We start from the raw sequence: 21,850 nt of genomic DNA on the forward strand, positions 1-21,850 counted from the left end.
CATCATGTCTTATTCTATATTCCTCCAGGCAACCTATAATTAAGAAACAGACATTGTTTTGGACCAATTGGCATAAGTAGGCAGGAACACTGAAAAAGGTGCTTCCACCAGAGAACTTTTCTGCAGAGTTTGACAGCATTGATCACTTTTTGCTCTCTTCTTGAATCCTACTTTCTCCTGTTGCTTCATCTTCATCTATCCTCCTCCTTGGTCTCCTTTGTTGGCTCCTTGGGTGCTTTAGACTCAACAATTTGCCAACCAGATTCATCAGTTTTCTCCCAAACCAGTCTTCCTCCCTGCCTTTGAACTATCCCTTGACTCGCTGTAGCTTTCCCTGACAACCTGTTGTCCACTCCCAGCTCCCTGACCCCCTAGGGGTCAGAATTAATTGATTTCTCAACTGGTTCCAATAACATTCACTCATACCTTCATTTTGACTCTCATATCTTTGTATTATGTTTATTCATACATGCAACTATCTGGCAATACTGTGAGCTCTTCAAGGGCATGGACTGGGTCTTGTGGTCCTTATGGTCTTATTTCCTGTAGTAGCCCTAGCACCTACCTCACCACCTGAGCACTCATAAACATAGAATATGCTTTTCTGTTGATGTCATGTGTGTTATTTTTATTTTTTAAAATTATTTATTTATTTATTAATGAGAGAGAGAGAAAGAGAGAGAGAGGAGAGAGAGAGAGAGAGAGAGAGGCAGAGACACAGGCAGAGGGAGAAGCAGGTTCCATGCCAGGAGCCCGATGCGGGACTCGATCCTGGGACTCCAGGTTCGAGCCCTGGGCCAAAGGCAGGCGCCAAACCGCTGAGCCACCCAGGGATCCCCTGTTTTTTAAAATATTTTTTTTTAGTTTAAAAAATACCAGTATGGGACACCCTCTCCTTTGCTGTCTATCTGAGATAAACCATCATCATCTCTTGCCTGAATTACTGCAAAGCTTCCTAGTCTCCCTGCCTCTACCCTAGTCTCCCTTCCCCAACCCCACAGTTTGCAGCCAAGGTGATTCTGCTAAAATGTAAGCCAGATTAAAATCCTTTGCTGGCTTCTCACCTCACCTAGTTAAATCTAAAGTTGCAACCTAACATGTCCCTGCCTGATCTGTTCCTCTCATCCCCATTTATCCTGTGCATCATGGATAAGGGTGCAGACATTGGAGCCACACTACCCAGGTTCAAATTCTGGCTCTACCATTGACATAGGGCTGTGTGACATAGGGCAAGTGACTTGACCTCTCTTTGCTCCAGTTTCCTCATCTGCAAAATGAGGATAATAGTATCTACCACATAGGATTGTTGTGAAAAGTAAATGAGTTAATGTATGTAAAGTACCTTGAACAGTGTCTGGTACATGATGGATATGAAATCAGATTCTGTTAAATAAAAAAAAAAATCTGTCATTCTCTTTCTTGCATGCTCCTCTCCAGCCACTCTGGTCTCCTTATTGTTCCTCAAACACACTCCTGTCTCAGGACCTTTGCACTTACTGTTCACTCTGCCTGAACATTCTTCTCCCAAATACCCCCTGGCTTGTTCCCCATCTCCTTGCAGGTCTCTGCCTCCATGTCACCTTATCAGGGAGGCCTTCTTTGATCCATCACCTTTTAAAAATAGCAACACTTCATCACTCTCTGTCCCCTTACCCTTCATAGCACTTTTCAACATCGCATGTATATTTATACACTTATTTTCCTTTTTCTGCAACAAGAATGTAAACTCCATGAGGACAGGAACTCTCCTTGCTTTGTTCACTGATACAAACCTAGCACCCATAACTGTGTCCAGCACGTAATAGTTGCTCAATAAATATTTGTTGAATGAATGAACAAAAGACAAAAGTGAGAAAATAAAGGTCATGATATCTCTGCCAAGATAACATGGCAATAAAATATGTAAGTGATATCTGGATAAAGGGAAGAAAATTCAAACAATATAGAAAGAAACAAAAGGAAGGTAAAAGCTTTTCTCCTATCCTCATCTGTTTCCCTAAAGGTTACTACAGCTCTGTGTATTTTTAATTTCATTGACCAATAGTTGTATTGGTGGCTTGCTATGTGTGCAGAAAAGGTTTGAGGTTTGAGGTGCTGTGGACTTAAAAATGAGGGACCTTTATTTTCCAGGATCTTACATACTTTCTGGGGAGATAACATGAAAGAACTAGAAGGAATGTGCTAATGAAACAGAACTGTGACTAGATGAGATGCATTTTATAGACATTGCAGTACCACAATTATTAGGACCTGGTGATTGGATAGAAATCTTTGGGTGAGGAATAATAAGGACCATGGAAATATGAAACCCCTGTTTTTGTACCTGGGCAACCAGGAAAATGGTGATAGCCTTGCTTGAAATAGGGAAGTTAGGAGGGAAGGCTGTTTTGGGATGTGGTATGGTGGGAAGTGAAGAGATGAATTTGGCTAGACTCATTGTTTGACCTTGCCTTGAATGTGAGAACTGCCTTTGGCTTCCTTAGCATTGCCCATAGAACCTAAACCTGAGCTCTCCATACAGTGGGTGCCAAATGAATGTTACTAGTGGAGATCACTAAACCTTGAACAGCAAACCCTGGTCCTCCTCTCAGACACTAAGTTCAGAAGGTCCCCTGGATCCTCATCCCCTTTCCGCTTAGACTTATGGAAATCTCTAGGCACCATCTGACCTACCAATTCCTACCAACTGGAGGCATGTTGTTGGAGATGTCCCAGGCAAACTGGGATTGTTTGAACTCCCAGGTTCAGAATATCTCTGCTGAACCTACTAGCTAGATAGTAGCAGTCTTCCCAAGTCCTCTTCCAACTAAATTGTCCTTCCCTTTGGTTGTTCTTAATCTACTCTTTTGCTTCAGCTTCCTTTTAAAACTTCATGATGATCAAGATCCAGATGTAGCCCCATTTCTCTCATTTCACAGTTGCCTGAAGAATCCAGCCAGATAATGTTGCATGCTAGTTTACCACTTTGCAGTGGCTACTTCAACCCTACATCTAAGCAACCTCAGATTCCCAGGAGCAGATAAAACCTGTATGCAATCTGTCACTGTTTAGTTTTCATTGCCAAGATAATTCCATAAAGTTAATGAATAGCTGAGCTGGATGGGGTGGGGGCACAAACACAGAATGAATGAAGGGAAACTTTGATTGGTGGAGAGTCTCCTGCTTTTGTCAGGATGTGGGTACATGATGGGTCATTGAGGGTACAGTTGTCATAATCCCATCATCAAAGTACTTTTATGAAATGCTTAATTTCTGGGGCTCTAAGCTGGGCCTACACAGAGAACTACCCAGCTCTGGAACTTCACTTTTAGACCAGGCATGGTCTGATACCAGTTATTGACATGGACACATATGAGATGGATTCAAAACTTCAATATGGCTTATATCACACTGAAGGTATGCCACCATACCTTCTATGGGTTCCTCATTATTTCTGGAGTGAAATCTACCAAGCAAATATATTTTGTCTCCTTAATGATATCATTAGCTCCAGAGGGCAGAGGACTTCACCTTACATTCCTGTCTACAGATTTTACTGTACAAGACAAATATAGATCCTCAGTAAGGACTGAGTAAGTCAACAAGACCTGATAGGTAGAGGCAGAGGACATCCTTTGAGTTAACTAATTCCTTCGAATCTCAGTTTCTTCCTCGGTACAAGGAAGGTAATTGTATGTATAGACTCCATGGGGTTAGTTATGAGGAGGGAGGGCCAGTACAAGTGAATTGCTTAGCACACAACGTAGCATATGCTTAACTATTAGCTTTCTCATTATTTATTTCTGCCTCCTGCTTAAGTAGGAGCGAGACTATGGGAAAAGGGTGAGCTCTTAGACAAATCTGGGTATTCGATCAGACTGGTTAGTTGCCTATGCATTTGGATTTAAGGGAGAAAAAAATGATTTCCCCTCTCACATACCTTCTTCACTTTTCTGCTGCAATTTCTGATCAGGGATGGTTTGAGGGGTGTGTGTGCGTGAGCGACTGGCTGGGAGTGGAAGCCCGAAAGGGGATTTTCACTGAGGATAGAGCCAGGGACTACAGTTGCTAGAGCAGCACCTTTTTCAATCTCAATTCAGTAAACATTTATAGCTAGCCCAATCAATGCCAGGCGTCCTCCAGCAGCTGAGGGTCCTGTAATAAACCCGCTTCACACCCATGCCGCGTTTCACAGACGGACTAAGCGAGAAGCTAGATAGAGTCCCTGATAGAGCGAAACACGCAGAGCGAGCCAAGGGCCTCTCCGCGCTACTACGCAAGCGCAGCTCCCCAGCGCGCCCGTCTTTCCGGCGTGGCGCAGCGCGAACTCCGCGGAGTCCAATGGGCGCACGGCATCGGCGCTGCGCACGCGCGACACAGACTCACCCGGAAGTTAACGTCTCCGTGCTGAGCGCGAACCTGAGGAGATGAAGTAAGGCCTCAGTTTACCTCTTAAGAAGTAGGGACCGGCCGCGGGAAGTTGCCCACCGGGGCTGGGGTGGTAGAGAGCCTGCGGGGCCGAGGGGTGGGAGAGGCGCGGAGACTGGAGAACTAGCCCTCTAGTTCTGCTCTCCCTTACCTCTGGCCAGGCCGCACTTAACGGCCGCTTTTCCGCCTCTCTCTGCAGCCCTTTAACTAAAGTGAAGCTGATCAACGAGCTGAATGAGCGTGAGGTCCAGCTTGGGGTGGCAGATAAGGTGTCCTGGCACTCTGAGTACAAGGACAGCGCCTGGATCTTCCTGGGTGAGAGTCACATCTTTCTGCACTGCTCATTCTCTCCTGGTGCGCTTCCTAACCTTTCAGCATTCCCGCCTTTCCTTCCTTCTGACGTTCATCACGCACTTAGATTTCTTTCTTCTGGCTGCCCCGTAAATCCGTTTTCTGTATCTCTTTTCTCTTCCATTTCTAGTTTGCTCCTCCTGCCAAGTCAGTGACCATAATAGTTACCTTTGCCGTTCACTGTGGTCCTTGCCACTTGGTTTCAGAGACTGTTATCATACCGCGCCCCCCTGTTACATAGCTGAGGAGGTTAATGGACTTCCTTAAAGTCACATGGGTAATAAGTGGAACAACCAGAACTATGGGATTCTAGAACTGATGATCTTAACCACCATCTTGTATTACTGCTAGCGCCCCCCCCCCCGCCCTTTCTCCTTCCCTCAGAATTCATTTTCCTCATTTACTTAACTTCTGCCTTCTGTCCGTGGCCATATTGTCATCTCTGTATTCACTTGTGTCGCATCCAATAATATGAAAGTTTGGGCAAAGAAGTTATTGCACCAGATATTGTGCTAAGCACTTTATGTCCATTGTTTTATTTAATTCTTACAACAGTTCTGTGAAATAAGTACTAATATCCCCATTTTACAGATGAGGAACGAAAGATTTGCAGGGGAATTTATTTCCTATGAAATGCTGAACAGTTGTCTATAGACAACCAAAGATTCCTTAGTCTATGTGAGGTGGGGTAATATTTTCATATTTAAACTGATTTTGCTGTAATCTTAGCTGTGAGTTTGTGAGTTCCGGGCACCTGGGTGGATCAGTGGTTGAGCGTCTGCCTTTGGCTCAGGTTGTGATTTTGGAGTCCTGGTATTGAGTCCTGCATCAGGCTCCCATTTCTCCCTCAGCCTATGTCTCTGCCTCGCTTTCTGTGTCTCTCATGAATAAATAAATAAAATCTTAAAAAAAAGAGCAGGTGAGTTCAAGATATGTTTGTGGAAACAGAGTTTTATGCTGCAAACTGTCTGCTTTGCAAGGTTTTGGGTGTGGGGAGTATTTGGTTAGTGATGACACTGACCTTTCCACAAAGTTAATCACTCCTTTTGCTGCACTAGTGCCGCACCTTATATATGATTCTGTTAAATCGTCAGACTGTGAGTTCTTTGAGGGCAGGCCCTGTGGCTTACTCTTCTTTGCACCCACATTGCTGGGCCTAGTGCATGGTATGGAGGAGATGCTTGGTAAATGTTTGTGGAACTGAAATGTGGTTTTCTCTCCTAGGAGGGCTTCCTTATGAACTGACTGAAGGGGACATTATCTGTGTGTTCTCACAGTAAGTCCTTTTTCATTTCCTGCCTTCTGGGTCATCAAATTATGCTTGCTTAATACATTTTGTGGCCTCACAAAGTCTATTTGTTTTATTCTAGTCTGACTGGGCTCCCTGCATGGGGAGGGCTGGAGCTTCTGCTCTAGTCTAGATCAGCCCCAGGACATGGTTATAGAGCTCCCAATATGGAAAATCCAAGAAGTTAGATGATTTAGGAGGCTGTCTTGGGGATTCTGGTCTATTTTTATTGCTTTTTAAGTGAGGCTTGTTCAGCCTGTGCCTACACCAGAATAGACTTACTCACAGGAAACTACCATGTTGGACTCCTTGGGCTCCTGCAAACCCAAGGGTAATCCATGATCACAGGGCCCTTCTGGCCTACACCTGTGTGGTGTTGTGGGATTAGGGCAAAGCACAGAGGAATGGGAGAAAAAGCAAAAAGTTTAGGCAGTTTTCTTGTTTCTAGATGGGTATAAGATTAGTAAGCAGAACCGGTCTCTTTACCCAGAAGCTGAGAATTATGGGCTGATGAGGAACAAGGATGAATAGGTGAACCTTATATTCTTCATTCTGCCCATAGATGAAAGCAGCAGCATTGGGTGGGAGAGCATCTTGCACTGGTGGTGGCGGCTGGTGGGAGAGGGGCTGGGCACAACCCAGAGCTACACAGAGTGGTTAGACAGTCCATGGGGCCTTAGGGACCCTGAGGGCAGAGGACTGTGGCAGAAGGATTTGGGGAAGTAAACACTGCCAGCACACTGTGGCGGAGACATTGCCATGTCAGGGGATGGTGGGGCCGTCCAATAGGAAGAGGACCGTGGCTGAGTGGTGGAGCAGCTTATGGAGGAGAGGGCCATGGAAAAGAAATTGGGCAGTACCCATGAGAGGGCCATGAGAGAGGGCTTCGGCAGCCCACTCTGGCTTAGCGCCCAAGAGAGACAGAGGCTGCTTTCTCTGACTTCTGGGCAGCTGGAAGTTTACAGCAGGTGCAGCCTGTAGTTTCCACCCCTTATGATACCTCTGTCTGGTCCAGCCTTCATAGGGGCTGTTTTTGTCTTATTTGCGTTGAGTGATGATCAGCTAGTGTGTTTGCTTATTCTAATTCTCTATTCTGGCTGTACACCTTGCTCTCCATGAAGATTGTCTTTGCCATTGGTAACAGTGGTTTTCAAGAAATGTTTTGTTTTCTGATTATCAAGGTAATGTATAATCATTATAGAACATTTGACAAAAAGGAAAAGCATAAAGAAGAAAATAGAACGTACTTTAAGGAAAAACTTAACATTTTGGTGTATTTCTTTATCATCTTTTTTTAACCATTTTTTTAAATGTTGGGTAGTCTAATATTTTGCTGTTATAAATTGTATTACACTATACATTGTAGAATATATATCCTTTGTATGCATTCCTGATACTTTACATAGTGAAATTACTAGGTCAATATGTTAGCATTTTTCAGATGTTTTATGAATATGGCCAAATTGCTCTCTGAGAAGTTTGTACCAGTTTCTACTGTAACTAGAATGCCCATTTTTTTTTTGGAATCCTAATTGGCAGTGGTTATTTTTAAGATACTTGTATGGTTTCTCATTATGATTTTACTTTGCCTTTATTTAATCGTCAGTTAGAACGTCTTTTAATAGATGTACATGCCATTATTTCTTGTTTTTTTATTTCTTGTTTTTAAGATGTCTTTTCGTGTCCTTTGCTTGTTTTCTTCTATTGGTGTGTTCCTCATTTTCTTAGTGATTTTACAAAAGCTCTTTTTTTTTTTTCTTTTTTTTTAATTTTTATTTATTTACTTATGATAGTCAGAGAGAGAGAGAGAGAGAGGCAGAGACACAGGCAGAGGGAGAAGCAGGCTCCATGCATCGGGAGCCTGATATGGGATTCGATCCCGGGTCTCCAGGATCACGCCCTGGGCCAAAGGCAGGCGCCAAACCGCTGCGCCACCCAGGGATCCCGATTTTACAAAAGCTCTTAATGGTTTTAATTCTGTTATGCCACTTTGTCATGTGTTGTTTACTGTGGACTTACTTTACTTAATTTGATGTGTTATACTACATTGCCATCATTATTTCTTCATGCTCCAGTTGTCCCAATTTGGTCTGTAGGAGTCTGTTTAAATGTGTTCTTGGGGGGATCCCTGGGTGGCTCAGCGGTTTAGCTCCTGCCGTGAGCCCAGGGTGTGATTCTGGAGTCTCGGGATCGAGTCCCGCATCAGGCTCCCTCATGGAGCCTGTTTCTCCCTCTGCCTGTGTCTCTGCCTCCCCCCCCATAAATATATAAATAAAATCTTTTATAAAAAAATAAACGTGTTCTTATATTTTTTCTTTTACTTTTTATTTTGAGATTATTTCAGGCTTAAAATAGGAAAGTTATGTAAAGTGATATGAAGAATACCTCTTTCCCCTTCGCTTAGAGTCCCCAGATGTTAACATTTTACCACATTTGCTTTGTCATTATTTCTCCCCATGTATACCTATTATTTTTTCTGAACCATTTGAGAGTTGCAGACATGTTGCTCATTTATCCCTAAATTCTTCAATATGTATTTTTCCCCCCAAATAAGGGCATTCTCTTGTTTAACTTCAATATGGTTATCAAATTCAGGAAGTTAACACTGATACAATATTATTATCTAATTTGTGGACTTTATTTGACTTCACCAGTTGTCCAGATGATCTTTATAGCAAAAGGAAAAAAATTGCTTTCTGGTCCTTTATCTGTGATATGAGTTGTTAATATTTTCTCCTATTTTGTCATTTGTCTTTTGACTTTGTTCTGATATTTTTCTGTGCAAAACTTAAATTTTTTATTCATTTATGTGTTTAAATTATATGGTAAAATTGACTTTTTAAAAAAGATTTTTATTTATTTATGAGAGAGAGAGAGAGAGAGAGGCAGGCAGAGATACATGCAGAGGGAGAAGCAGGCTCCATGCAGGGAGCTCGACATGGGACTCGATCCTGGGTCTCCAGGATCAGGCCCTGGGCTGAAGGTGGCACTAAACTGCTGAGCCACCCGGGCTGCCCTAAAATTGACTTTTTTAGGGGGTGTAGAGTCCTGTGAGCTTTTTTTTTTTTAAAAAATACATTTCATTTATTTATGAGAGAGAGAGAGAGAGAAAGAGAGAGAGGCAGAGATGTAGGCAGAGGGAGAAGCAGGCTCCCCAAGGGGAGCCTGATATGGGACTCCATCCCAGGACCCTGGGATTATGCTCTGAGCTGAAGGCAGATGCTCAGCCACTGAGCCACCCAGGTATCTCAGTCCTGTGAGCTTTAATATGTGCATAGATTTGTGTAGTCACCCCCACAATTAGGATGAAGAACAATTCCATCTCCCCAAAAACTCCTTTGTGCTGATTCTTTACAGTCTCATGCTCTGGTGTTTTATATGGCCAAATTTATCAGTCTTTTTTTTATTGCTTCTGAATTTTGGGTCATAATTAGATAGATGGGTAGGTAGGGAGAAATATGTCCTCTCTTCTAGTACTTGTATGGTTTCAATTTTATGCATTGAAATCTGATCCATTTAGAGTTATTCTTATGTATAGTGTGAGACATGGATCCAATTTCAGGTTTCTTTTCAATGGGTATCCAGTTCCCACATTTATAAAAAAGTCCATATTTCCCCCCAGCAAATTGGGATGTCACACTTATATTACTAATTTTTCCATGTATACTTGAGTCTCTTTCTTGGCTTTCTATTGTGTTCTTTTGGTCTGTCTGTCTCTTCATGTGCTAGTACCACATTAACTAATCATATAATTTTTTAGTATGTTTAATATCTAGGAGAGTTGCGCTCCCTCATTGTTCTTTTTTGAAAATTTTCTATCTATTCTTACATGCTCATTTTCCCACAAGAACTTCAGAATTATCCAGCTCCAGGAAAATAAAACACAACTTGTACTATATTACATTTAAGTATTAACTTGGGGGAGGATGTTGCTACCTATATGATGTTGAGTCATCCTATCCAAAAACAAGAGATGTTTTTATATTTGTCTAAATCTATGTGTGTGTCTTTCAGTTTTAAAAAGTTTTCTCTATGTAGACTTTGTACATTGTTTATTGTTAACTTTATTTCTAAGTATTTTATCTTTTTGTTGCTAATTCAAATGGGGTTTTTCTTTTTTGGGGGGGTTTTCTTTGATTACATATCTTCTGATTATTGTTTATTTGTAAGGAGTTTTATTTTTTTGACTTTATATCCTGTTACCTTACTGAATTATTATACTGTTTGTTTTTATTATTGTTCATGATTGATTTGCTTGGGTTTTCTATCCAGAGTATTATATATAATCTTCAAATAGAGATAGTTTTAGTTTTTTTTCATTTTTTGCATGTTTTCTCCTAATTGCATTGGCCTATACCTCCTGTACTAAACAGTGTGAAATAGTTGCTGACCTTAGCTGAATCCGCTCCAGTACAGATTTCCCCTGTTCCCTGAAGGTAGACTGTTCTACGAAAGCTTACTAAGCTAAAAATGCGTGAAGTGGTGAAGCAGTTACCATAATCATAAAAGCAAAAATCCTCTTCACCTTTCTTCCCGTTAGTGAAAACAGGTACTAAGTACGTGTTTTGTAAAAGCAAAGTGGCATAAAGTGAACCTTTAGGTAGCGGGGGAAACCTGTATTTTGTTAGGTAAGATGCAAGATATCTGGCCCAGATGTATGTGTATGATTGTGTTATTAAGTATCCACCAATTCTTGTTTTATTTTTATGACTCTACCTTTTAATTTATGAATCTTTAACTTATCTGGAATTTAACTTTGTATAAGGAATAAGGTAGATTTTTTTTCTATTTTCTATTTAATTTCTGCTTTTATCTTTATTAACTCCCATCTGCTTTCCTTAGATTTATTTTCTTTTATATTCATTCTGCCTTTTTATTTTATTTTTAAATATTTTATTTATTTAATGAGCGAGCGAGAGAGCGATATCTTGAGTAGAGGGGAAGGGCAGAGGGAGAAACGGACTCCCTGCAGAGCTGGGAGCCCAACACAGGACTTGATCCCAGGAGCCTGGGATCATGAGCTGAGCTGAAGGCAAATGCTTGACTGACTGAGTCACCTATGTGCCTCCTATTCTACCTTTTTAACAGTAAAATTCTTTAAGGTTGCAGATTTTCCCGAGCGTAGTTTTAGCTGCATCTTGTAAGTTTTGGTATATATTCTCATTTGTGTTATTTTTTAAATAGTCTACCATTGATTTTTTTTTCTTTATTTCAATTTCTCTTTCATCCAGTTGTTAGGAGAATAGGCTTCAAGTTCTAGCTTGTAGGGTATTTTTTATTTAAAATATTATTTCCAGCTGTATAGCATTGTGATTGGAGAACATGTTCTGTTTTTGGAGGTGATTGAAGTTTATTCTATAGTCCATTTTAATACATGTTTCATGGATTATTGAAATGGTACTATTTTTGTAAGATTCAGATATATATATCCACTAGTTTGACATTAATATTTAACAACATAATTGTTATATTATAGTTTATATTAATGTTATAATTATATATTGATATTAATTCCTCTGACCTTATTTTTGTCAGCTTTATGTGTTATAAACTTAAAGTGGTATGCTAAAATATAACTTTTGTTATTAGTTTCTCTTGGAATTTCTAAGAGTTTCTTAAGTTAAAATTTTTGACTTGTGAACTTATGTATAAAGTTTCATGACATATTTTTGTAATATATTAGGACCTTTTTAACAATTTTTTTTTAAATTTTTATTTATTTATGATAGTCACAGAGAGAGAGAGAGAGGCAGAGACAAGGCAGAGGGAGAAGCAGGCTCCATGCACCGGGAGCCTGACGTGGGACTCGATCCCGGGTCTCCAGGATCATGCCCTGGGCCAAAGGCAGGCGCCAAACCGCTGCGCCACCCAGGGATCCTATTAGGACCTTTTTAAGTGTAAAAGAGCTCTCTTAGTCCTGCTTAAGGGGAACTATTTTTTTTTTTTGGCCTTGAATTCATCTTCGATCTTAATATTACCACTCATTTTGTAATTGGGTGTTCCTGCTCTGTCCTTGTCTAATTTTTATTTTTAACTTTATGTCATCTTTTCCTAGATGTATCTCTTGTATAGATTATATTATTTGAATTGTTTTGTCATTCAATCTGAAAGTTTTTGCATTTTAAATCAATGGTGTCTTACTCTTTTATAAAATAAATAGATATGGGGAGATTGTTAACATTAATCTGGTGCGGGACAAGAAGACTGGGAAATCCAAAGGATTCTGTTTCCTTTGCTATGAAGACCAGAGGAGCACAATTTTGGCTGTTGACAATTTTAATGGAATCAAGGTGAGTGTGTTCACTAAGCAGGATCTGGCTGGACTTTTCCTGTATGTAAGAGTTCGATTTAATTTCCCACCTGATTGCCCCAAGTTCAAGGACAGTACTGGTCACCTGGATGTGTTGAGGGTTGTAGAGGTGTGGGGACATACTGACCAGGAAATGATCCCAGGAAATAATTTCATTGGCTTATGACCCTGCTGACACTTGTTCCTTTTCCTCATGTTCATCTTCCCAGGAACATAGGTATCATGTCCCTCACCCCCAACCAAGCCCCTGGTTTCTCACCTTTCCATTCTCACACCCTACTCTCATCTCTGATGTATTGGGCAGTAAAAAGACTAGCAAATACTGCTCTTCCATGCTATGCTGTGTCAGAGGATTTGGCGCTCTCTTATGGCTTCATCCTCTAAGACATAGCTCTGTGTGTCTGTCCTATGTCTCCACTGACTTAGCATTACTGGGCCTTGGAAATTCTCTAGATGAAGTCTGATGACAAATTCTACAAAAGTAACTCATTCTGAAGTTTTCCCTTGTCTGTTCCCTCTCAGAACACTCTTGGCCAGAGAAGGTGGTAGACAAGTCTGGCTTGTCTATGCTCTCCCTGGTTCCTCTGCTTATTTAGGAAAAGCACTGCAGTTAGATAAGCATTTTTTATAGGTTTGGGGGTGACTTTGGACTTGGAGAATTTGTCACTGATTGCAGCAGTATGGAACAGCTGAAAATCTCCATGAAAGGGGGATTTTCTAAAATGTTTTCAAAAGGGGAATAGGAAAGATGACCTTTAAGTTCAGGCTTAAAGGTAAGAATGAAACTCTGTTCTTGTATAGGAACAATAAAAGCCAGACATAAGCTTTTGGATGATTTTTTCCTATAGAATAGGTCTGTATCTGCCTGACTATTTTTAAGTGAGGGGCTAATTTTTTGTTGTTCACCCAGAGAGTTGTGATCCACAGCAAAAATAAGTGTGAGACAGTTGTTCCAGTATGGTGGGGGTAGAGCAAGGCGTGAGGGCTTAGGAAAACAAATTCCTTCCCCTTTCCCAAATATTGGTCTGCCTTGACCTCATCCTAATTGCTGTATCAAGAAAACAGCTGTAGTGCTGCACTCGCTTCAGGAGTTCTTTCTAACTGCCAGGCCATGGTATGTTTTACTGCAAATTAATGTGATTGAGGGTAATTCATTGTTTATGCATGTAAATTCTTAGTTTTCCCTGCTGCTTGTGCTTTGGGGCAGTACTGCTGAGCATTTTTTCATTTAATTGCATATGTAGAACCTGAAGGTTATTGTGTGGCACCCTGGGGTAAACTGAGGAGGCTGCCTGGTAGAGTTGCCTCAGGGACTCCAGCTGCCTACCTGATTGCCCCAGGGAGGGGCTGGGCAGATTATTATCTAGGTATATGTGCTGTGACATACCAGTTGGGCAGGTCTGGCTTAGATATTTCCCCAGAAATAGAATTAGCAGGAAGGTAAAGGGTGTAGTTTGAACCATGGCTTTCTAGGGTGTGGTTTGAACCATGGCTTTCTGCAGCTGGGTTCAAATAGTTCAGAAGTAGGGCCCTCTCTGCTGAAGCATTGCCTGTCTGTCTTAGATCAAAGGAAGAACTATCCGAGTGGATCATGTGTCTAACTATCGGGCTCCTAAGGACTCAGAAGAAATGGATGATGTGACCAAAGAGCTCCAAGAGAAGGGCTGTGGGGCTCACACCCCCTCCGTGAGTTCATCCGAGGGTTCCGAAGATGACAAACCCCCAAAAAAATACAAAAAAGGTAAAGCACTAAGACCTGAGAGAAGATTCTGGGTAGTCTTAGTGTTTGCTCCTCCTAGTATTCACTGAGAATTGGTAATCAGTTATTAGGTGTGAAAAGGAAGGGTGTGGGGAACCGTATAGTAATTGGGAAAGGAGAGGTATCAGTGGAAGACTAATATCATGGGCTGAATTCTGTTTCCCAGTTCATATGTTGGAGTCCTAATCCCTCGAGACCTTAGAATGTGACTGTATTTGGAGGTCGGGTCTTTAGAAAGGTAATTTGGGGATGAGGATTGCCTTATCCAGTGACTTGACCTGTCAAGGGGGACAGTTGTCAAAGTTGACTTCTCACAGATGCTTTTCTGGAAGTATAGATTATGAGTGCTTCCCAATGCTACCAGTAGTGCTTTCCTTTGGCATACCCTCCCCCCTTCCCCCTCTTCCTTTCCTTATTGGTTGTGCCCCTTTTTCCCTCCAGACAAAAAGGAGAAAAAGAGAAGAAAGAAAGACAAAGAGAACACTGACCAGGAAGTACAGACAGAGCATCCAGTCTCCTCTTCATCCCCCAGAAACCAGATGGAAAAGGAAAAGGATGACCCTGGCTCTAAAAAGCACAGCACCAAGAACCCAGAGAGGGGTCAGAAGTCAGAACCCAGAGAGGTGCGCAAGCACCACCACAGCTCTCCCGAGGTCAAGACCACCTGCCGCAGCAGAGCAGAGGACAGAGAGAGGGAGCCGAGGAAGGAGAAGCCCAGGCACGAACGTAGGTCCTCAAGCAGGAGGGAGGAAAGAGAAGAAAAGAACAGAGAGAGAGAGAGACAGAGAGAAAGAGAGAGAGACAGAGACAGAGACAGAGCCAGAGGCCGAAGCTCAGACAGGCATTCCAGCCGGCACAATGGGCGTTCTGAGGGGCATAGCCGGAGAGGTAGAAGCAGGAGCCGAGAGAGATCGCACAGGCGTAAGAGGGCCCGGCACTCGCGTGACCGGGACTCCTCCAACCCCAGTGACCGCAGGCACCACTGAAGCTGTGGCCTGTTTGACAGTCTACTAGTACTGGAAATGGACTTGATCTTGAAAATGCAGTCATACTCAATTACACTTTTACTGTGAGGTAAATCTCTGGGCTAAATTCTTCCAATCCCTTGAGTATGAGAGTCATCGAGAGCTGTAGTCTTAACAGCCACATATCCTATACTTTTGACAAAATCCATTGTTCCTGGGAACATGCTCAGGACTTAAATTTGGTTTCGTAAATATGGCCCTTGAATTTACGACCCCAGTTTATGACATAATTGCCAGGAAAGGGGAAATACCAGGCAATCTAGGGATTCTAGTCTTTGTGCTAGATGTTTAGGTGGCAAGCCAGTTGGCAGGTACAGCCATAGAATAGAGGAGTGTGGTTTAACTAGATCTGGACAGCTTGATGGGAAGGGGATAGTGATTCTTAACACCAGCCCCCTCTCTCTGCCCCCTGCCCTCCTTTAAAAAAATTTTTAAACATCTGTTTTTCAATGTCCATGCACCGCCTCACTATTTATTTATTTATTTATTTATTTTGATCGAGGTGAAATTCACATAACATCAGATTAACCATTTCAAAGGGAACAATCCAGTGGCCTTTGGTATCTTCACAGTGTTGTAAAACCACCACTCCTGTGTAGTTCTAAAACATTTCCATCACTCCAGAATGAAACACTGTGCCCATTAAGCAGTTACTCTCCATTCCCCCCTCCTCGTCTCTGTCAGCCACCAATCTGCTTTTCATTCCTATTGGAACTACCCATTCTGCACATTTTATGCAAGTGGAATTGTACAATATATGGCCTTTTGTGTCTGGTGTCTTTCACTTAGTATATTTTTGAGGTTCATCCATTATTGCGGCATGGATCAGTACTTTGTTCCTTTTTATGGCTATCCATGGCATGGATAGACCACATTTTGTTTATCCATTCCTTGGTGGATGGACATTTGGATTGTTTCTACCTTTTGGCTAGCCAGCTGTTTCCACATTTCAGACAGGCCAGGCCACTTTTGGGTCATTTCCTTTTCAAGTAGCTGTTCTTGCTGAGATGGGAACACTTTGTCAGCTTCATTGCGTATCTCTCTGGTCGCCTTGGCAGGTTTTTTTTTTTTTTTTCTCATTTTGAGAACCTTGTCCTTTTAGTTTTTCAGTCAGTCCCTTATTGAGTTAGGTAGGAATTAGTTTGCAGGACCATAACACCGCTGCTGAATTACTAAGCTTGCACTTCTGACCCTTCAAAACAAAGGAACAGAGCTTTAATAGTGAACACATTTAATTAGTTTACTTGGTATGTTAGTTTGGGTCCAAGATTAGATGTGCAAGAGATTTTGTTTTTAGGAGAAAATGCCCATGAAAGAAAATGGGAAAGGAGGCTGGAGAAGTCCGGAAAAGCAGTCCGACTCTGATAGAAGTCTAACCTCTGGAGAAGAGGGAAAGCAAGAAGGAAGGTTGGGTAGGAAAAAGGCTTAAACTGCTATGGAGTTGTGAGAATGTTTGAGCAAGACCAATAAAATGGGAGCCAAAGCACCTGTCAGAAGATTCCCACTAGATCAGCTTTGGTAAGCAGAAGTCCTTGCTCTTGGGCCATGGCACTCTCTTTATGTGTCCATCATCCCAGTTGTGTAGTAGCCACTGACAAAAGGCCTATGCACCTCAGTCATTTTGTCTGCCTGGCAGTTTAGTGCTTCTTCTGTGGTGGATGCTCTGATGAATGTTAGCATGTGATACAAAAGTATTCACACTTTGCCTTATCTCTCACATGTCAGTCCACAGTTTTTACACCATACCTCCTTGTCTCTGATTTTTACCTCTTGTCCTTCCAGTCTCTCAACTGGATGGCCAGGCCACTGGCCACTGCCCAGGAGTCTGTGTATACCCAATTAAGAGTCTCACATTATGCCTCTTCTTTTACACCAAGTCAGGTGTACTACGTTAGATCCCATTCATTGGAAGATGTTTCCTTCTCCACCCCTGAATGTGGCAGTAAGGCAGATACCATTCATCATCACTATGTGCCCACATACTGAACGAACCCACATAAAAACCAAGCTCAAGCTGTTTTCTGCCTCAGCTGGTCATACATACAGGGACCCCCATTTGGCTAGAGGTGCAAAGATAGAGGGGCTACCATTCTTTGCATCTTCTAGGTTTTTAATAGTAGCACTGATTTACTCTGGCTCCACTGAGATGTAATATTGTTTTGATTTATGTATCAATTAGGGTTTTACCGGGAAAATAACCAGTAGGATATGTATATCTTGCTGTAAGCCAATTCCTAATGAGAAAACATGCAGGCATACCTCATTTTATTATGCTTTGCTTAATTGTGTTTCACAGATAAACTGTGGTTGTTTTTGTTTTGTTTTTTTGTTTTTTGTTTTTCAAAGTAAGGGTTTGTGGCAACCCTGTGTGAAACAAGTCTCTGTCATTTTCCAACAGCATTTTCTTCGTTTCTCTGTCAGATTTTGATAATCACAACATTTCAAACTTTTTCATTATTATTACATTTGTTACGGTGATCTGTGATTGATGGTTATGATTTACTGAAAGCTCAGATATTGGTTAGCATTTTTTTAGCAATAAAGTATTTTTAAATTAAGATATGTTCATTGTTTTTTTTTTACATACAATGCTATTACATACTTAGTAAACTATAGTGTAAACATAAATTTATATGCACTGGGAAATGAAAAGATACATGTGACTTGCTTTATTGTGATACTTGCTTTATTGTGGTCTGGAACTAAACCCCCAATAGCTCTGAGGTATGCCTGTGTGTGTATGTGTGTATGTGTATGGCAAGGAATTGAATTATACAGTTGTGTGGACTGGTTAGGCAAATCTGAAATTTATAGGGCGGGACAGCAGGCTGGAAACGCTTGGGCAGTAGCTGATACTGCAGTCCATAGGCAGAATTTCTTCAGGGAAATCATAGTTTTGCTATTAGGTTCTTCAACTGATTAGATAAGGCCCACCCTGATTATCAAGGATAATCTCTTGAAAATCAACTGATGGTAGATGTTAATCACATCTATGAAATACTTGCATAGCAACACCTATATTGTTGTTTGATTGACTAGTTGGGTACTATAGCCTGAGCCAAGTTGATACAGATAAGTAACCAGTCAATGTATTCTTGTCCAAGGTGGAGGAGAACAGTTTTAGAGGTTTCCACTTGACTTTCCTCACTGTGACAGCTCCTGCCCTAAAAGCCAGGGACCCCTGTGGGGAATACTCTTTAAGTACCAACTCAATTCCAGTTACATACTTGAGGAGTGGGAAATGACCACTAGGTCAATCTGCAGGCCCCCTGTGAGTCTTGTTTGAGGCCAAGACTTCAGTGATTACTCAGCCCTGGAGCCCCCAGCCCCCTATTTAGGGCCATGATCATGCTTCAGGTGTCTAGGTATCAATGTTAACTTTGATCTTGAGTCCAGTATTCCTTGAGTGTCTGGCTGTCTCCCCAGTGTACAGACACTGATATAAGTGACTATAGGTCCCATTAGGGGAGGTCCTGGGGCATATATGTCATTGTTCTTCCTTTTAGGGACCCAGTTACCTCTTCCAGGTCTGGAAACTGAGCAAGAAATTAGGACTTTTCATTGGAGAAACCTCAAACCTCTGCTCCTCCACTGTTCTCTTTTTCAGCTTGTAGATCTTGATACCCTTGCTGGCTTTCCATCTGTATCATTCCTAGGGATACAGTCCATTTGCCATCTCTGCAACTCCCTGTAGGTAAACTTCCTTGGCTGTCCCTCAGGCCTTGTGGTTGGTTTTGGTATTTGTGGCCTCCTGGCTCTTGGTAGGTTGTGCCTCTACCTGTTCTCTATTGGTGCCCAGTTCTGTGATGGTCTCTTACTGCCATCCCTGACCTACAGAGGAGGTCACCTCTGAATGTAGTGATGCTGATGCCCCTTTGGCCACTGCCTTCCTGATGGCCTTGGTAAATGAGGTGTCTGCTGCCTCCCCTCATGGAACACTACTCTGTAATGTGGTTTTTGACCTCATGCAATCTCTCCACTGCAGTGTGTCCGCTACCCTCTGCTTTTCCATTCCTTTTGCCATTTGTCAGGACAGCTCAGACATTCCTATGTTGCTCAGTGGTAACCATTGCTTTCTCCAGGCCTCTAAGAACCACCTTAGTAGAGACTTCATATCCCCTGTGGGCCCTTGCCAGGGGATTAAATCTGTATTCTGAGAATGTGCTCCCAAGTTTGAATTTTTGCTTTTCTGCCCCTGTTGATACAGCACTCTTGAAATCTAACCCCAGGGCTTCCTTGATTCCTGTCAGTATCCATCAGCTAATTCTTGCAGTTCTTTGGTGTAGACTTTCTTCTCTTAATTAGACTCAGGACTAATGTGGCCAGGTTATGCTGGGATTTAATCCTAATTAGCAGTTTAGTAACCAGAAGAGGGGCTGGACACAGCCTCTTAGAGGGGAACACAAGTTGCCTTCTAGGGGGAGTTAGGTTCTGCAGCATCTTCCGGCACAGAGGAAATACTGTTATTAGGGAAGAGCCCTCTCTGCAAACTGAAGTCTGAGTGGGGATGTCTGCAGAGCCAACACCCTGAGGAATATCTGGCCAGATGTTCTCGCTCCATGTGTCAGGGTCCCAGGATTTTCCAACCACATGGAGTCGTGTGGCCCTGACTTGGGCAAAGCAGACTTGCCACACATTAAGTATTGAGTATTTCATCTGCCTTGAGTTCTGCCACTCCATTATTCTCTCCCTTTATCTGCTCCTCCACTGCAGAAGAGGACTTTGTAAGCTCCACAGAAGCCCTCTGGCTCTCACACTTCGTCTTTAGCTACTTATTAACTGTCAACCATTTCCATTATCCTGCTGCAGGGTGTCAGTACAACATAAGTGTCCAGACATCTCTACTGTCTTTGTAGGCCTTATTCTTCTCATATATTTAAAAAATCTGAATCCCTACATCTGCAAGATCATTCTCCCAGTTTTCCCAGGTTACTTCCAGAGAAATCTTTAGCAGTTGGGCTGCCCTCTTGTGCCTGGGATTCTCTCTACTCCACACCGCCATGAGGACAGTGTCTATTCTGTTCACCAGGCAATGACTGATGCTGTCCCGGAACCCCATCTTATCACAGCCTGTTTTCTTGGACCATCAGTGGCACCACTTGTGCCAGTTTGGGTTCTCTGAAAAGCAGATGCCAAGGTAGGATAAGGCATATTAGAGACTTACTAGGGAAAGCACCCTTGATGGAAAATGGGTGGCAGACAGAACTGCCCGACAGTACTCTATGCAGGCCTAAATCCTGTGGAGGAGAGAGGGAATGAAGGAGGGGTGAGTAGGAAAGATCTTGGACTATCTGGTACAGTTCTAGAAACATTCTGGCAAAGCAAATGGGTCTGTTGGGAGAGGCATCCACTGTGGGTTGTGAGCATCCTTGTACATTCTTGGTGAGGGTTTTTAAAGCAAGGCTTACCAGTCTCCTAATACAGAGCCATTTCTGTAGAACAAGGGGACCATAGTGGGACTACTGTTTGCTTCCTAGGGGAGGGGTGCTGGTTTGTTGCTCATTTCTCAAAGTCCCGGACCCTTGACCCTGGGCTCCTCAGCTGCCATGCAACCCACTGCATTGGTGGCATCCACCTGAGCCCATTACATTGTCTGTGGGACTTGGGACAGGGCAACTGGCAAAACTACGCCGATAACTCCTGCTGATGCTGTTTTCTGTGCTGTAATAAGTTGTCTTGTTCTGACCCACTAAGTCTCACTACTTTCTACACCTGTGAAGTAGTGACAGGTCTAGTCCTTGCTATCCTTTGTGAGGTTGGAGTTCCTCCCTGGCAGCATCTCTGACTCCAAGTCACCTGTTTTCTTATTTTTTGTGTATATATTTTTTGTATATATTTTTTATTGGAGTTCGATATGCCAACCCAGTGCTCATCCCGTCAAGTGCCCCCCTCAGTGCCTGTCACCCAGTCACCCCAACCCCCTGCCCACCTCCCTTTCCACCACCCCTTGTTCATTTCCCAGAGTTAGGAGTCTCTCATGTTCTGTCTCCCTTTCTGATATTTCCCACTCATTTTCTCTCCTTTCCCCTTTATTCCCTTTCACTAATTTTATATTCCCCGTATGAATGAAATCATATAATGTTTGTCCTTCTCCAATTGACTTACTTCACTCAGCATAATACCCTCCAGTTCCATCTACATTGAAGCAAATGGTGGATATTTGTCATTTCTTTTTTTTTTTTTTTTTTTTACTTCTTTTTTTTTTTTTTATTGGTGTTCAATTTACTAACATACAGAATAACACCCAGTGCCCGTCACCCATTCACCCCCACCCCCCGCCCTCCTCCCCTTCTACCACCCCTAGTTCGTTTCTAATGGCTGAGTAATACTTTTTATTGGAGTTCAATTTGCCAACATATAGTATAACGCCCAATGCTCATCCCGTCAAGTGCCCCCCTTAGTGTCACCTGTTAAGGAAGTCCTGTGTCTCACAGGAATGGCCAGTCTTAATATCCCTGCCACATTCAGTAATTGACGACAAGCAGCCTGTGGGAAGTTTGGCCTTGGTGAAAATGCAGGGATAATGGATTTCAGCTGCAGCAGCATTGGATTTCAGAGCTCAGCAGCTGTGACTGTTCATCACTTGTGCTCCCTGGAGTCAGAAATCTGAGAGGTGCATATTCACCCTGCACTGGGCCAGGCCTGAAACAACCAGCTAGCAACTGGTGTTAGCAGATCTTTGGGAATGGTGAATGTTTACTTGTTTCTTT

The 21,850-nt window shown here is 42.4% G+C and overlaps 1 protein-coding gene across 1 annotated transcript; it reads left to right on the top strand.

The window, feature by feature from the left end:
* Positions 1–4,277: 4,277 nt before the first annotated feature.
* On the top strand, positions 4,278–17,698 carry RBMX2 (RNA binding motif protein X-linked 2). The gene is made up of 6 exons (XM_038588294.1): positions 4,278–4,411; positions 4,607–4,722; positions 5,983–6,034; positions 12,207–12,336; positions 13,920–14,097; positions 14,557–17,698. Exons 1-6 carry the CDS (start codon positions 4,407–4,409, stop codon positions 15,099–15,101), a joined length of 1,026 nt encoding a protein of 341 aa, XP_038444222.1. The 5' UTR covers positions 4,278–4,406; the 3' UTR covers positions 15,102–17,698.
* Positions 17,699–21,850: the final 4,152 nt, after the last annotated feature.

The sequence above is a fragment of the Canis lupus genome, chromosome X, assembly GCF_011100685.1.
Source record: "Canis lupus familiaris isolate Mischka breed German Shepherd chromosome X, alternate assembly UU_Cfam_GSD_1.0, whole genome shotgun sequence".
Taxonomy (NCBI): Eukaryota; Metazoa; Chordata; class Mammalia; order Carnivora; family Canidae; genus Canis; species Canis lupus.

Bases quoted from the DNA above. Each gene is read 5' to 3' on its own strand.
- RBMX2 (XM_038588294.1), top strand. The intron at 12,337-13,919 runs GTGAGTGTGTTC...TGTCTGTCTTAG, and splicing joins ACAATTTTAATGGAATCAAG to ATCAAAGGAAGAACTATCCG. The intron at 14,098-14,556 runs GTAAAGCACTAA...TTTTCCCTCCAG, and splicing joins CCCAAAAAAATACAAAAAAG to ACAAAAAGGAGAAAAAGAGA.